Here is a 16,686-nt window from a genome sequence, read left to right as displayed (position 1 = left end):
AAAAGTCTCAGCAAGAAGCCCAAAATCACTTCTCTAGCTTCCCACAGAGTTCTCAGGTACACCTGATCAGGTCCTGGGGATTTATCCACCTTTAACCATTCCAAGACATCCAGCACTTCCTCCTCTGTAATCTGGACATTTTGCAAGATGTCACCATCTATTTCGCTACAGTAAATACTGATGCAAAATATTCATTTAGTATCTCCCCCATTTCCTGTGGCTCCACACAAAGGCTGCCTTGCTGATCTTTGAGGGGCCCTATTCTCTCCCTTGTAACCCTTTTGTCCTTAATGTATTTGTAAAAACCCTTTGGATTCTCCTTAATTCTATTTGCCAAAGCTATCTCATGTCCCCGTTTTGCTGTCCTAATTTCCCTCTTAAGTATACTCCTACTGTCTTTATACACTTCTAAGGATTCACTCGATCTATCCTGTCTATACTTTACATATGCTTCCTTCTTTTTCTTAAGCAAACCCTCAATTTCTTTAGTCATCCAGCATTCCCTATACCTACCAGCCTTCCCTTTCACCTGGACAGGAATATACTTTCTCTGGATTCTTGTTATCTCATTTCTGAAGGCTTCCCATTTTCTATCCCTCCATTTACCTGCGAACATCTGCCTCCAATCAGCTTTCGAAAGTTCTTGTCTAATACCGTCAAAATTGGCATTTCTCCAATTTAGAACGTCAACTTTTAGATCTGGTCTATCCTTTTCCATCCCTATTTTAAAACGAATAGAATTATGGTCACTGGCCCCAAAGTGGTCCCCCACTGACACCTCAGTCACCTGCCCTGCCTTATTTCCCAAGAGTAGGTCAAGTTTTGCACCTTCTCTAGTAGGTACATCCACATACTGAATCAGAAAATTGTCTTGTACACAATTAACAAATTCCTCTCCATCTCAACCTTTAACACTATGGCAGTCCCAGTCGATGTTTGGAAAGTTAAAATCCCCGACCATAACTACCCTATTATTCTTACAAATAGCTGAGATCTCCTCACAAGTTTGTTCTCAACTTCCCTCTGACTATTGGGGGGTCTATAATACAATCCCAATAAAGGCGATTATCTCTTTCTTATTTCTCAGTTCCACCCAAGTAACTTCCCTGCATGTATTTCCGGGAATATCCTCCCTCAGCACAGCTGTAATGCTATCCTTTATCAAAAATGCCACTCCCCCTCCTCTCTTGCCTCCCTTTCTATCCTTCCTATAGCATTTGTATCCTGGAACATTAAGCTGCCAGTCCTGCCCATCCCTGAGTCATGTTTCTGTAATTGCTATGATATCCCAGTCCTGTTCCTAACCATGCCCTGGGTTCATCTGCCTTCCCCGTTAGGCCCCTTACATTGAAATAAATGCAGTTTAATTTATTAGTCCTACCTTGTCCCTGCCTGCCCTGACTGTTTGACTCACTTCTGTTCTCAGCTGTACCCGTCTCAGATCGATCTCTTTCCTCACTCTCTCCCTGGGTCCCACCCTCCCCCACCCCCCCCCACCACCCACCACCGCCCCCCCCCCCCCAACCTTATTAGTTTAAATCCTCCCAAGCATTTCTCGCAAATCTCCCCGCCAGTATATTAGTCCCCTTCCAATTTAGGTGCAATCCGACCTTCTTGTACAGGTCACTTCTACCCCAAAAGAGATTCCAATGATCCAAAAAGGTGAATCCTTCTCCCAGCTCCTCAACCATGCATTCATCTGCTCTATGTTCCTATTCCTGCCCCCACTAGCTCATAGCATTGGGAGTAATACAGCTATTACTACCCTTGAGGACCTCCTTTTTAAATTTCTGCCTAACTCTTTGTAATCGCCCTTCAGAATCTCAACCTTTTCCCTTCCTACGTTGTTGGTTTCAATGTGGACAATGACCTCCTGCTGGCCCCTCTCCCCCGTGAGAACATTCTGCACCCTCTCCGAGACATCCTTGATCCTGGCACCAGGGAAAGAACACACCATTCTGCTTTTTCTCTGCTAGCCACAGAAAGGTCTGTCTGTACCTCAGACTACAGAATCCCCTAACGCAATTGATCTCTTGGAACCCGATATACCCCTCATTGCACTAGAGCCAGTCTCAATACCAGAAACTTGGTTGTTCGTGCTACGTTCCCCTGAGAATCCATCACCCCCTACATTTTCCAAAACAGCATACCTGTTTGCAATGGGTATATCCACAAAAGACTCCTGTACTAGGTGCCTACCTCTCTTACACTTTCCTGGAGTTAACCCATCTAGGTGACTGTATCTGAGACATTCCCCCCTTCCTATAACTGCCATCCATCACATACTGTTGCTGTTGCAAATTCCTCACCGCTTCTATCTATCTGTCTCTCTACCCAATCCATTCAATCGCATAGCATCCAATAGCATTTATGGCAGATATAATCCGCAGTAACCCTTAAACTCTCTTTAAACTCCCATAATCGACAAGTAGTACATATCACTGCAAAGGCCATTTTTGCTCCTTCGCAATCTACAGATCCAGAAAATAACACCATCTTATTCCTCTACAAACACTGCATCAGGTTAAATTAATAGTAAAATTTAAACTTATATTTTAAGTTTAATCAAGAGACTTATCTCCAAAAACATATAATCAAGAAAGAACCTACTGTACGCACTAATACAGCCTTTCTCTTGGACAGACTTAAAACAACAATTAAATTATCTGATTCTGTGCTGTGAACTTCGCCCAACAGTTCCTCCAAGATTAGTTGTGAACCTCACTGTTTGTTAATTTTCCCAGATGCACTCCGATGTCCAGCAACACACAAATTCAAACAGCAAAGGTGGTAACTGTGCAGGTTCTCTCTTTCCTGCACTGTCCTCACCATGTTCTCCCTTTTAAAACTGCTGCTGTTTTGACTGTTTTGTAACTTTGGAAAAAAAATGTTGACAAACAGGATCCAGCAATCTCTCGGATTTGTTCATTTGAAAAAATTGCATGTTCTACCTCAGTACCCTATTCATTACGTTTCACTTCCAACAAATCATAAAATGCAACAAAACCGATCAACAAACAAGCAGAAATTACACTAAACAACATTAAATACTTAGCATGTTCTGATACCTCAAATTAAGGGACCAAGATTTCTCTATTTCCTCTTCTGGACACAGTGTGGCAGTATGTTCACATATTACAATAACCACTGAACTTGTATAGACCTGATTCAACCAAAGGGTTGTATCTTATTGGAAGGGGGTGGATCAGAAGGCCGGTGACATATTGGCTGACAGCTGGTTTGCCCCCAACTTCTACATCAGTCTTTTAAGATTATGCCAGAATGGGGCTAGTGGGTAGCTGATTTGAATTAGAATCATAGAATTCCTACAGTGCGGAAGAGACTATTCTGCCAATCAGGTCTGCACCAACCCTCTGGAGAGCATCACACCCAAACCTAGCCCCTTACCCAATCCTACACATCACTGGACATGATGAATAATTAAGGCCAATCCGTCTAACCTACACGACTTTGGACCATGGGAGGAAACTGCAGCACCCAGTAGAAACCCACACCAACATGGGGAGAATGTGCAAACCCCACGCAGGCTTTAGAGGGTGAGGACTGGTCATGCCATTTGATTAGCAACGAGACACCCAGACTATGTCACCGGGACAGGAGTTCAAATCCACTATGGCATCTAGTGGGATTTCAATTCAAATAGTGAGTGTGGAATTGAAAGCTGACAATGACCATTAAATTATCAAATGTCTTTCAAACCCATCTGGTTCACTGAAGTCCTTTAGGGAAGGAAACTGCCATCCTTACCTGGTCTGGCCTACATGTGACTCCAGACTCACAGCAATGTGGTTGACTCAAACTGACCTCAGGGCAATTCGAGATGGTTAGTAAATGGTACCCCGGGCGATGACACCCACATCCCATGAATGAATATAAAATGTCCAATATCAATGAAAGGATTTAAAAAAAAACTCCCAGCCCAAGTCAGTTCTTGGGATCTTCCCAGATCTGAGAGACTGGGTCTACACTGAGCAGTGTATTCAGTCATCACTTTCAAAATCCATGGCACATCGTTTCTTTGAATAAATATTCTTACTCTGGTAGTACTCCAGACACGCTGAGGAAGGTGATCCAGATTGCGTATAGTCCAAAGGCAGCCTCCCTCGGTTGTCCTGTGCATAAACATTCGCTCCATAGTCAATGAGCACTTTGATCAAATCCACATTCTTGGACTTGGCAGCGAGGTGAAGTGCAGTTTCGTGGAGTTTAGCACTATTCACATTCGCTCCTGAAACAGAACAACCACATTCGGAAACAGAAGGCCAATGGAGGGATATGGGCCGGGCGCTGGCAGGTGGGACTAGATTGGGTTGGGATATCTGGTCGGCATGGACGGGTTGGACCGAAGGGTCTGTTTCCATGCTGTACATCTCTATGACTCTATGACTATGACAAGCCTGCGTTTGAATTGGGCATCCTCTGGCTGTCAACTGGCCGAAAGCGGTTTCGCATATTCCATAATATTAGAATCAACGCAACTGGACTATCAAAGAGACAGATCATGAAGGACACAGTGCTCAGAACAGAGAGATTCAATTTGCTTTGAGGGAAGGACTGCTTTCCAGAATTTGCAATTCCAATAGTTCCCCGTGACAGAACAGGGAAGGAGGCCCTTTCATGTCCAACCTGCTCTACCACCAGCCAGAAGTTACATAGATAAAGCCCAGGGGACTATAAGGTTGCGTTTTCATTAGAGACACATACAACTGGTGGTGGTTTAATCCCAAAAGGTGACTACACATCAAGGTGAGGGGAGAGGTTGAGGAGGAGAGTCCTTCATGGTGACCTCAGTGTGGGAATCAGACCCACGCTGTTGGTGTCACTCTGCACCGCAAAACTAGCCTTCCAGCCAACTGAGCTAACCGGGCCCAAATCAGGAATGAGAGACACATGGTATGCGGAAATGGGAAGCATGCGCGACATCTTAAGCGGCACCAAAATTAACCTCCAAGGAATCTCTAAATTTCCAACATGTTCATGGGAACCACCTCCATCAGGGCTCACAGAAAAATACGCACCTGCATTGAGCAGCAGCTTTGCGCAGTCCACATGTGGTCTTGCACAAGCCACATGTAACGGGGTCCCAAAGTGGCAGTCGTAAGACTCCAGGTTTGCTCCGACATCGATGAGCAGTTTCATGCACTCTACACTTCCTGAAAAGGAAAACAAAGAGGCTGTAGGAATCAAAAACAAAATAGTCTTTTAGGTCTCCTCCACCCCAACCTCCATTGTCCTTTCTACAGCTGATAGCACAATTGCATTTGTTCAGGGTGGACTTCTGTCGAAACTGGCCCCTCTCTGTATCAGACAGTCTTATATGATTGCTACTCCGCGCTGCTGACACTGTCTGTCTCAGAGGTCAGTAACTCGCGTCACGGAGTATCATCAGTGAGAGCGATTATATTGTGGTGCTGCCTCTCCCACTGACATCCAGTGCACTCATCAGCCTCCAACAACGCCCCAGTACAGAACACAATCAGCAGAGACCCTCCCGTTGTGCTAATGAGGAAGATGACATTTAGCTTCAACAATTTCCAATGACACACAATTTTTAAAGGCACAATCAGACAACCCATGAAAAAAAATGTAAAAAGAAATTTCAGGGAAGATGAGGTGCCACGCTATTGGTGGAACTGCCAAATTTATACCATATTTTGGACAGAGCCAGGAAAGTGCTGAATGATCACAGCATAATGATGGTTTTGAACAAGGAGTCATTGTCATAAAAACAGGAGATAGTGTCAGCTGTTTCTAACGTCATCCCATTCTTCCATAATCACCTCTAATTGTGTTCCTTCAATACTGGCCACTTCCCCATTCCCACTTTAAATCACTCCATTGCTGCTGTGAAGTAATCCCGAAATTCCCTCTGTAACCCTCTGTGCCGTTACCTCTCTCTCCTCCAGGAATAAGCCCCTTAAAATTTATGTCTTTGAGAAAGCTTTCATTAATCTGTCTCATCTCCGACTCGGTGGTCAAATGTTGTCTGACACCATTTAGCACTTTGTGACATTGACGCTGCATTTGCTGCCACATGGGATGCACTTACCACCCTTGCAGCCACAATGTCAATGACTAGCACTGCCAGCGATACAGCTGCCTACAGGAAGGAACATTGTCCTCAATGTGTGCGAGTGCTGTCCTGACCTCCCACTGCCACATGTACCATCTCATTTGGCGTTCTGCTCACTTCCTATCTGCGGCCCTTCTTGTCCACCCTCGTTACTCTCTACCCTCACTGCCTTACATACTTCTACCCTCACTGCCCTGCTCCCCAAGGTACTGTCTTTGCTGGGGGGGGGGGCGGGGGGGGAGGGCGTTGAGGTGGAGGTGTGCCAGTAAGGGATGATGATGGAGGAATATTGAGAGTGAGAAATAGTGAGCAAGACGAGTTGGGGGGGGGGGGGGGTGTGGATGGGGAGGGAAGAAGGAACGGACTGGGTATGGGTATGGGGCAGAGGGAGGAGGGATGTACTCGGTGTGGGCGGGGGAAAGGGGGCCGGGGGAGGAGGGTCAAGCCCGATGTGGGGGTTGCAGTGCGGGTGGAGGGGAAAGCTGGGTTTGGGGGGGTGGGGGTGGTGAGGAGAGGGTAGGAGAGGTGTTCGGAGGGAGAAATGACAAGCTGGATGTTGGGGGGGGAAGGGATGGGTGGCCTGGCCTGTTGGATGGGGAAGGAGTGGGTGAGAGATGTGCAAAGGGAAGAGGTACTAACTGAGTGTGGGGTGGGGGTAGGGGGCAGCATGGAAAAGGAGGGGAGGGGTGACTAACTGGGTAGCAAGTGAGGCAATGACATCAGCAGCAGCAAATTCCAATTCTGGTGCGTCAAAGATACTACATAAATGCAAACCATTGTTGTTGCTACTGACAGGTACAAAGTGTCTCCATTGCATGAAATACATTTGAGTTCCTGATTAAGCAAAAAAAAGGTCTGCAATTTGCAACTCTTTGACCTTACCGATCATACAAGCCTCATGCAGTGGTGATGCTGCAAACAGCATGGGGTTCACACTTGCTCCGTGGCTCAGTAATAACTTCACACATTCAATGCTCCCAGCAGCACAGGCATCACAAAGTGGGGTGCTCCCATCAATATTCCTGGCATCAACCTGAGGCACAGATTGGAAGTGAACAGATTCCTTTTTACACTGTTTTTTTAAAAACCATATCGAAAGGACAGTCAATTGCAACAAATAGAAGAAAAACGGATTTAAACATGCAAACCATTTTGGTCACAATAACACTCCAGATCAAATTTGTAATTCAAGGAAGGGAGGTAGGTTGTTATAACAATGGAGAGCGTTGGAACTTTAGAGTATTAAACAGTAGTAGCAAGAATAAGGCTCTGTTTGTCTGCACGTTCAACAATTTGCTTGGTGACATGATGGTTATACAATATCAATGAAGTTAAACACAGCAAGATTTTAAGCAGACATTGTCTATTTTTAAAATAGCAGATTAACAAAACGGAGACTAGGCAAACTCAGGAACTTCCTTCAAGGAGTGGTATTCTGAATGATTTGGTTATTTACGGCTCACGTTCCCAGGAGTTCTTTGCTCAGGATGTTTCTAGATTTTAACTGATGCTATCCCCAGTCATTTCTCATTCACTGCTGAGGGCACCATATTAATATACAAAGCACATTTTGAGTTTGTACTCAGTGAGGAAATGCCCTGAAGCAAAATACATGTGAACAGTACTTGCTGTTCGTAAGTGCAGAACATATTGAATATTGGAGGTTTATTAACAGACTGCAGAAATGATAGAAAACCATCTCATTCTATTGATAGCCTCCAGTATTAACAAACCCAGTCTTAGCATCTTGGGGCAGGCTTCGGAGAGAGGGCCTTACATCTCACATCTGTATGCTGTTCTCGAGCATGGAACATTACAGCGCAGTACAGGCCCTTCGATGTTGCGCTGACCTATGAAACCAATCTGAAGCCCATCTAACTACCTTCTCTGCATAATATTTTGAAACAATATAAATAAAGTTATTGGTCAGACATGTTCCCGTCTTCAGCTTTCACGAATCTACCTTTTAAAGGGTTAAGGATCATCTCTGCAGATTACAGTTGGTAACATCGCTGAACAGATTCATTAAAAGATATGACATATCTCTGGAGTGGGTGGAACTTGAACCTGGGTCTCCTAGTCCAGAGACAGAGACACTGTCACTGCACCACAAGAGTCCCTCAGGGGTTCCAGTCAACTCATGAAACTCCAATGGATTTGTCTATAGATTACTAAACACACAAAGTAATAAACGATGCTCCTAAACTGATATTTTAACTGGTGACTTGAATCATTTGGTGGATAGTTTTTCAAATCAAAACAGAAGATAATTCAAGGAGAAAGTGAGGACTGCACATGCAGTTGATCAGAGATCAGAGTTCCAAACGTGTGGCGCTGCAAATGCACAACGGGTCAGGCAGCATCAGAGGGGCAGGAGAGTTGACGTTTCAGGCATAAGCCCTTCATAACAAATGTGGCCGGGGTGGGGGAGGAGGTGAGGGAAAGAAGGGAGCTGGGAAGGCAATAGGCAGATGCAGGTGTTGGTGGTGGTGGTGGTGGTGGGGGGGGGGGGGGGTGATGGTGATAGGCTTGGATCTGGGATGAGGTGGGGGGTGGAGGGGAGATGAGGAAACTGGTGAAATCGATGTTGATGCCATTTGGTTGGAGGGTCCCATGGCGGAAGATGAGACGCTCTTCCTATTGAAGGAGAGCAGGAGAGTTTTCCCTGGAGAGGTACCTAACATTTGTCACAATATTCAATTTCACAAACAGAATAGTGGGTCACTATCAGGAAGTGTTTGGTAAAGTCCCTGCTGGATATATACACAGTGATTGCTTCGTTTCCTGCATTATAACAGCGAGATGTACACCAAAGATCATAAAGTGTTGTGCAAGATGTAAGGCCCCCTTTCGGATGCCTGCCCCCAAGATGCTAAGGCCAGGTTTGTTGGTACTGGAGGGTATTAGTGAGAGGTGGTTTTCTATCATTAATGCAGTGTGTTAATAAAGCTTCATATTCTATATGTTTTGCACTTCTGAACAGCAAGGAGTAGTCATGACAGTTCCTGAGATCAAATCCCATATGTGTTTCGTGTCGCAACATGATACCCTCGTGTGAATGAAAAAACAACTGAAGATAGCATCAGTTAAATTCACTCTGCTACAAAATATTTACGGTGTACAAAGTTCATCACTCACAAATATCAGAAGCAGAGAAAAAGTTTCCTCCCATACACAGGCAAAATGAAACAACAGAGGATGATCCAAACCCAGCCATGTTAATACTACGAGAGCAATTTCACCCCCTCACAGCTGTCAGAATCTACAGGAGACATTGCTTTCAGTATGGGAAGACAATTTCTGCCACAATAATCTGAAACCGTCATAATATTGAAGATGGGAAGGAGTGTGAAGCAGGTGGAACAGACTCTCATTGCAACTCTTTCTTAATTTGTATTGGGATTCTCAACCCCTGTGTACCACAAACCTGCCTTCACTATAACATCGGCCGAGTGGAACCCTCATAAATAGGGAATTTGTTCACTGTGCAACAGTGATGCTGGGATAGGGCACACCAAAGCCATCCTGTGGGACCATAGATATCCTGATCAGACCGTTTCTTGCTGTACATTGCACAGACCCAGGGAAGGCCCAAAAGGAGTCACTCTTAATCCTGAGAAATTTCCAGTCTATCTCAGATTACCCTGGAAGCGCAAGATGTCTCAAGCATTTAGGGAACACGTGAAGCTACATTCAGTCCTCATTATATGATTAGCTACCTGTGGACCTGTGTACTCAGACTCCACCACCATACCCCCTCCAACTGTCTTCAAACAGATTATACGGTCCTTTGCAGTACAAACTGCTGTCCATGTTTTTTTCTCTGTTATCTATGGGAGGTCTGTTCTCCTATCCCTCAAAAGATACTGAGGACTGGGTGTAATTGCCTTACATTGCTGCTGTGTAGTGTTCACCACTAACAGGATACTGCCATCGAGCCAAAATGATGTTCTACCGATCACACACATGTGTAATGCATGAAAAGAATTTCGGAGCCTTTGTGATGCTAGGTATATCGGCTCTGTTCCCCAAAGTATCAAACAGCAGATCCCATCAGCTCTTCACAACAAGATATCGATCAACCTGAACCTGTAAAGCTTGCAGAATTTAATGTTAAATGTGATTGCGCTATTTGGATAACCATTTGCTGAGTGTGCAAGGGATTATGCGATCAATTTAAGATCAAAGTGTCTTAGAATCCCTACGGTGTGGAAACAGGCCCACAAATCCACACCAACCCTCCGAAGAGTGGCCCACCCAGACCCATTCCCCAAACCTATTACTCTACATTTACCCCTAACTAATGCACCCAACCTACACCTCCCTGAACAATATGGGCAATTTACCTAACATGCACATCTTTGTATTGTGGGAGGAAACTGGAGCACCTGGAGGATATACAGGAAGAATGTGCAAACTGCACACAGACAGTTGCCCGAGGCTGGAATTGAACCAGAGTCTTTGGTGCGGTGAGGCAACAGCGCTAACCACTGAGCCAAAGTACTTGCTTGCAAGTAGACAGAAAGAACACATACACACCTATTTTTTTCTGATCAACTTGTTTAGAGATATTATTACACACCTCCGGAGCAGGTGGGACTTAAACCCAGGCCTCTTGGTTCAGAGATAGGGGCACTATGACTGTGCCACAATGGAGTCTCCAAAGAACATACACACAATGCATCAGTCTCAACTCAAAACAGGTGACAGCCTTCAATGGTTCATTTATCAAATCAATAAAGGGCTCTTGTGGTGCAGAGGAAAAGTCCCTACCCTTGGACAGAGTGACCTGGGTTCAAGTCCCACCTGCTCCAGAGGTGTACATCATCTCTGAGCAGGTTAATTAGAAAAATAGGTTTAAAAAAGAACAAATCTATGAACCAACCAATCAGATTCAACCTGTATGGCTTAAAATTTAACAAACCTGGTGGCTCATTGTCAATCAATTCTTCCAAAGCCCACTTCCCAATGAATCAGTACTCCACTCTCTCACAGTATACAATACATTATAATTATCCTCTTGAATTTGTATTCTCGCAAAACATCCTGATTTGTGCACAAAGAAATCTTTGAGATAAAGCAATTTGCACCTCAATTTGAATTATTGACTAGAAGTTTAAAATGCTCATGTCAACTGTGTCTTCAAGATTGAAACTTACATAAAGGCCTATTTCTTGCCAGTATGTGAATGATGCTCATCATTATTAATGCATTTGTCAGCCTGCAACTTCGGTTAGGTAGATCTACGACCTGAAATGTGAGTGTGTATATGTTTGTGCCACCTCACCAATAACTTCAGTAAAACACCACCTCATAGTTGACCTTACCACTGTTTTTAATGAATATATGCATATGATGAATATGCAGATTAATTGTCTATTAAACACAAGCTATTAAGTCTATTTGATAACTGTGCAATGATGGCAATATTGTGAATGTGTGTCTATGTGTTGTCCAAAATATGAACAATTAAAACTGTGGAGTCCCATTTTCTCATGTGGGGTGAAGTGTCTTAGATTTCTCTTTTTTTTTGTGTAATCTCCCAAAATCTAAATTTAACTTTTCCTCTTTTTGCAATTGGGTGCTAAGTACTTCTCCTTCTCAATCACTCCTCTGTTTACTACTCACTTGACTAACCTCAACTTTTGTTCTGTAGTTCACTAAGGTCCCAGAGATCCTGTTGCCCTTACTGTGCTATTAAATGGGGTTAGGACACAGATCAGCCATAATCAGTCAGTCTTGAGGATTCAATTGACTGATTCTTGTTCTCATGTTCATATCAGTGAATTCTTTGAGAAATTGTGAGGGCAGAAAATATTTAAACCAAAACATGCACATAAACCTTACTCAGAGCAGTAGGGGCGTGGAACGCACTGCCTGCAACAGTTATAAACTCACCAATTACACAGGCATTTAAATGGTCATTGGATAGGCATGTGGACGAGAATAGAATAGTGTAGGATGGATAGATTTCAGATTGTTGCGCTGCCCCGTGAAACCAATGAGGGCCGCAGGGTCTGTACTATACTGAAATGTTCTATGTTCTAAAATTCCAGCAAATACAGCCCAATGCAAGAGGCAAAATATCAGTCCTTTATTTAAAAATCAACCTCGTGTATACTACAGCTCTGTCAGCACAGTGGTTAGCACTGCTGTCTCACAGCATCAGGGACCCAGGTCGGATTCCAGCCCGTGTCTGTGTGGAGTTGTATGTTCTCCCCGTGTCTGCGTGGGTTTCCTCTGGGTTGTCTGATTTCCTCCCAGTCCCACCATGCAGGACGGGTGGATTGGCAACACTAAATTGCCCATAGTGTCCAGGGGTGTGCAGGTTAGGTGGATTAACTGTGGGAAATGTGGGGTTACAGGATTAGGGGGCTGATCCGGGTAGGATTCATTTTGGAAGGCCAGTGCAGATTTGATGGGCTCAGCTGCCTCTTTCCACACTGTCGGGATTTTAAATCAGGTGTTTAGGTCCGAGTGCCTCCTCCTCAGGGAGGAACTGGCTGCGTCAGAAAGCTCCTAATTTTCCGAGTACTCTCCCAAATGGTTCCATAATGCTGTACGATGGGAAGTGTCTGAAGGATGGGACATTTCAAGGAAATAATTACAGACACAGGATATAACGGGTGGAAGACACAGCCACTGAACATGCGAACCAAGTATTAGCTAAAGTGCACCTGCCATATTTCTTTTAATAATGTGTGCATGGGATGTGGACATCACTGGCTGGGCCAGCATTAATTGCCTGTCCCGAATAAGAATTAGAATTAGACGAATTAGAATCCCTACAGTGTGGAAACAGGCCCTTCAGCCCAACAAATTCACACCGATCCTCTGAAGGGCAACCCTCCCAGACCCATTGCCCTAACCTATATTTACCCCTGACTTCATAACCTATACTATAGGCAATTTAGCATGGCCAATTCACCTAACCTGCACATCTTTGGATTATGGGAAGAAACCCACGCAGACACAGGGAGAATGTGTAAACTGCACACAGACAGTCCCCGGAGGCTAGAATCGAACCCTGGCCCCTGGCACTGTGAGGCAGCAGTGCTAACCACTGAGCCACCGTGCCACCCATAATCCAGAGGTCAAGTAAGAGTCAGAGAATCATATTTCTGTGGATCTAGAGTCATGTCAGCCAGACCAGGTAAGGATGGCAGATTTTCTTTCCAAAGGACATATTTGAACACTTTTATAACATATGTTTTATTCCAGATTTTTAAAAAAAATTGGAATCTAATATCAGCCTTGGACATGGTAAGGTTTGAACCCGTGTGCCCAGAATATTAGCCTGGGGTTCTGGATAACTAATCCAGTGACATTACCACACCTCGTACCTCCCTCAAATAAACACCATGCCCTGTTAATGTAGGCTTCCTATGAGCTAAACAAAAAAAAATACTTCAGCAAACTGGTTCAGCAAATCACACAAAAATCTTTCTAAACCTCTGGTTCATCTCCTGTGTGCTTTCTCCTATAAAGGTCTACATGTTGAACCCGAAAACCGCTCCCTGCGATTGATCAGTCCCACAAGAGGACAGGGGACACGTTCCTGTTCCTTATTGCAAAGCTTCCCCTCCCACTCCCATGAGGGGAGAAATGCAGCTAGTTTGACAAATGTCCCGGAATGTTGCAGCTGAGAGCACATTAAAGCTATTCTGCAACAGCTGCCAAACAACAACGATCAATTTCACACTCTGTGAACATGTAACTTAGTTCGCATGGCACTGGGTGCCAGGCCACAGCTGAAACTGAAGCCCTACGGAAGCCAGTGCAAAAACATGTTGACGAGAACAACCCTATTCACGTTTGTGGCCCTATTTATCCTCGTCAACATTTGATCCCACACTTGACACAAAAGCTCTGATCAGGCAACATTCCAATACCAATGGGATTATAAATGCCAAGATTCAAGAGCCAGGAACAAATTACTGCAGGTGCTGGATTCTGAACTGAAAACAAAAAACACTGGAGATCACAGCAAGTCAGGTAGTATCCATGGAGTGAGTGCAAGCCAACACTGAGTCTAGATGACTCTTCAGAGCTGACATGAAGTGTGGAGGGGACAGCATTTGTGCTATAGTGTTGGGGTAGAAAGGATGTGGATAGTTCAGATTAAATGATCAGAATGTGAGAATGGCAGAACAATGGTGTCTAACTGCCAGACTTGAAAGAACTTGAAAGTCCTGAAAAAGGGTTACACCCAAATAGTTGATTTCTTCACCTCCTGATGTGGCCTGGTTTGCTGTGTTCTTCCAGCCTCCTGCTTGTCTACATCAGACTTGAAAGAACGGATAGTCCCACTGAGGTGAGTGGGGGTGTGGGAAGAGGACACTGTGACAGAGAATGTAACAAGTCAGGCTAAAATAAAAGCATAGTTTTGCGCTTCTATTACCCCGCTACCACTGGCTCAGGCCATGATTTGAGTTTGTTGCTGAGTAAGAGTTGTTGATGTAATGTTCTTTCTCAACTTGCTAAAAGTGCTTCATGTTAAATGTGGAGATTTCTGACAGAGTGGGTTCAGATGGAGCAGGGGCAGGATTAGTGGAAAGCTGTGTGTCTATTTATAATTACCTAACAGTTTGAGTAAACTTTAATCCACGAACATTACCTCAGCTAAATCAAATCAAAACCCTCTAAAGTTTTTGACTTTGAAGGTTTTTTTTATTTGAAAAGCTGATGATGCCAGACATGTGGGATCTGTCCATTGGGAGCTACAATTTCCTGGGCAGTTCCTACAGAGTTTGCTGCATTGGGGATTCCTCAGGGTCCCATGTCACAACTCCAGCCGATTCTGCACCTACAACACTAACCTCTGGGCCATTAAGTTAAATTAGATAGTAGATTAGTAGATTATTTAGTGTGGAAACAGCCCCTTTGGCCCAACAAGTCCACACCGACCCTCCAATGAGCAACCCACCCAGACCCATTCCCCTACATTTACCCCTTGGGCTTGGGATAACTTTATAAGTCATTGTATAGAAACGAACAAGCAGCAGTGCTACAGCGGGTGCACAGAGAGGGGAGCCAGAAGGTAAGTGGAGACCAGTTTAAATTAACGTTTTTCTTTTCGCAGTCTGTGTTTTTTTTTCCCAATTAGGAGCGGGAACCCAGAAGTCGCCAGAGACTTCTGGGAAGATAAGAAATTTGTGTGGAGAAGGAACCCGAGACACTACACGTGTAGTGTCTCCCACCCTCCCTCCTCCTCTAACCTAAAAAAAAGGACTCAGTCAGCTGAACAGGTAAGCTACTTCGTGTTCTTGTTTTGGAGACTAAGTGTAGAGTTATGGCAGCGCAGGCAGTGGAATGTACCTCCTGCAGGATGTTTGAGGTAGGGGTGACCACCGATGCTCCTGCCGACTTCACCTGCAGGAAGTGCAGCCAGCTCCAGCTCCTCACAGAACGCGTTAGGGAACTGGAGCTGGAGTTGGATGAACTGAGAAGTATTCGAGACGCTGAGAGGGTGATAGATAGAAGTTACAGGGACATAGTTATGCCAGAGAACAGAGGTAGCTGGGTAACAGTTAGAGGCGGGAAGGGGAGGAAGCAGGCAGTACAGGGATCCCCTGTGGTCGTTCCCCTCAACAATAAGTATACTGCTTTGGATACTGTTTGGGGGTGGGGGGGAGCGGGAGACGGCCTAGCAGGGATAAGCTGCAGTGACCGGGTCTCTGGCACGAGGTCTGGCTCTGAGGCCCAGAAGGGAAAGGGGGAGAGGAGGAGAGTGCTAGTTTATAGGAGACTCTATAGTTAGAGGGACAGACAGGTGGTTCTGTGGACATGGGTGAGACTCTCGGTTGGTTTGTTGCCTCCCGGGTGCCAGGGTCCGAGACGTCTCGGACTGTGTCTTCAGAATTCTTACAAAGGGGGAGGGTGTGCAGCCAGAAGTCGTGGTTCACATTGACACCAACGACATAGGTAGGAAGAGGGGTGGGAAGGTCATTCAGGAGCTCAGGGAGTTAGGCTGGAAGCTAAAAGCTAGGACGGACAGAGTCATCATCTCTGGTTGTTGCCGGTGCCACGTGACAGTGAGGCAAGGAATAGGGAGAGAGTACAGTTGAACACGTGGCTGCAAGGATGGTGGAGGAGGGAGGGCTTCAGGTATTTGGACAATTGGACTGCATTCTGGGGAAGGTGGGACCTGTACAAGCAGGACGGGTTGCACCTGAACCAGAAGGGCACCAATATCCTGGGAGGTAGGTTTGCTAGCACTCTTCGGGGGGGTTTAAACTAATTTGGCAGGGGGATGGGATCCGGACTTGTAGTCCAGCAAGTAGGTTAGCTGTTTTTCAGGATGTCCAAGAATGTAGGGAGGCTGTGGAGAAGGTAGCACTGACAGGGAATACTTGCGGATACAGAGATGGGTTCAAGTGTGTATACTTCAACGCAAGGAGTATCAGAAATAAGGTGGGTGAACTTAAGGCGTGGATCGGTACTTGGGACTACGATGTTGTGACCATCATGGAAACATGGATAGAAGAGGGACAGGAATGGTTGTTGGAGGTTCCTGGTTAGATGTTTCAGTAAGATTAGGGAGGGTGGTACAAAAGGAGGGGGGGGGTGGCGTTGCTAATTAGAAATGGTAT

General features: G+C 45.1%; 1 protein-coding gene across 2 annotated transcripts in view; it reads right to left on the bottom strand.

Annotated features, from left to right (window-relative positions):
• LOC140466991 (ankyrin repeat and SOCS box protein 13-like) overlaps positions 1–16,686 on the bottom strand; it is a 39,970-nt gene that overhangs the window by 5,696 nt on the left and 17,588 nt on the right. The window contains exons 3-5 of one of the 2 annotated variants that reach the window (XM_072562944.1): positions 6,977–7,127; positions 5,040–5,174; positions 4,058–4,249 (exon numbers count right to left, since the gene is read on the bottom strand). In XM_072562944.1, coding sequence (XP_072419045.1) covers positions 4,058–4,249; positions 5,040–5,174; positions 6,977–7,127 — 478 coding nt within the window. The remainder of the gene's footprint in view (positions 1–4,057; positions 4,250–5,039; positions 5,175–6,976; positions 7,128–16,686) is intronic. The other variant, XM_072562947.1, reaches the window with a different exon arrangement.

This window comes from Chiloscyllium punctatum, chromosome 44 (genome assembly GCF_047496795.1).
Source record: "Chiloscyllium punctatum isolate Juve2018m chromosome 44, sChiPun1.3, whole genome shotgun sequence".
Lineage (NCBI taxonomy): Eukaryota > Metazoa > Chordata > Chondrichthyes > Orectolobiformes > Hemiscylliidae > Chiloscyllium > Chiloscyllium punctatum.
Note: the sequence above shows the minus strand (reverse complement) of the source record. Positions and strands in the feature narration are given on the sequence as shown.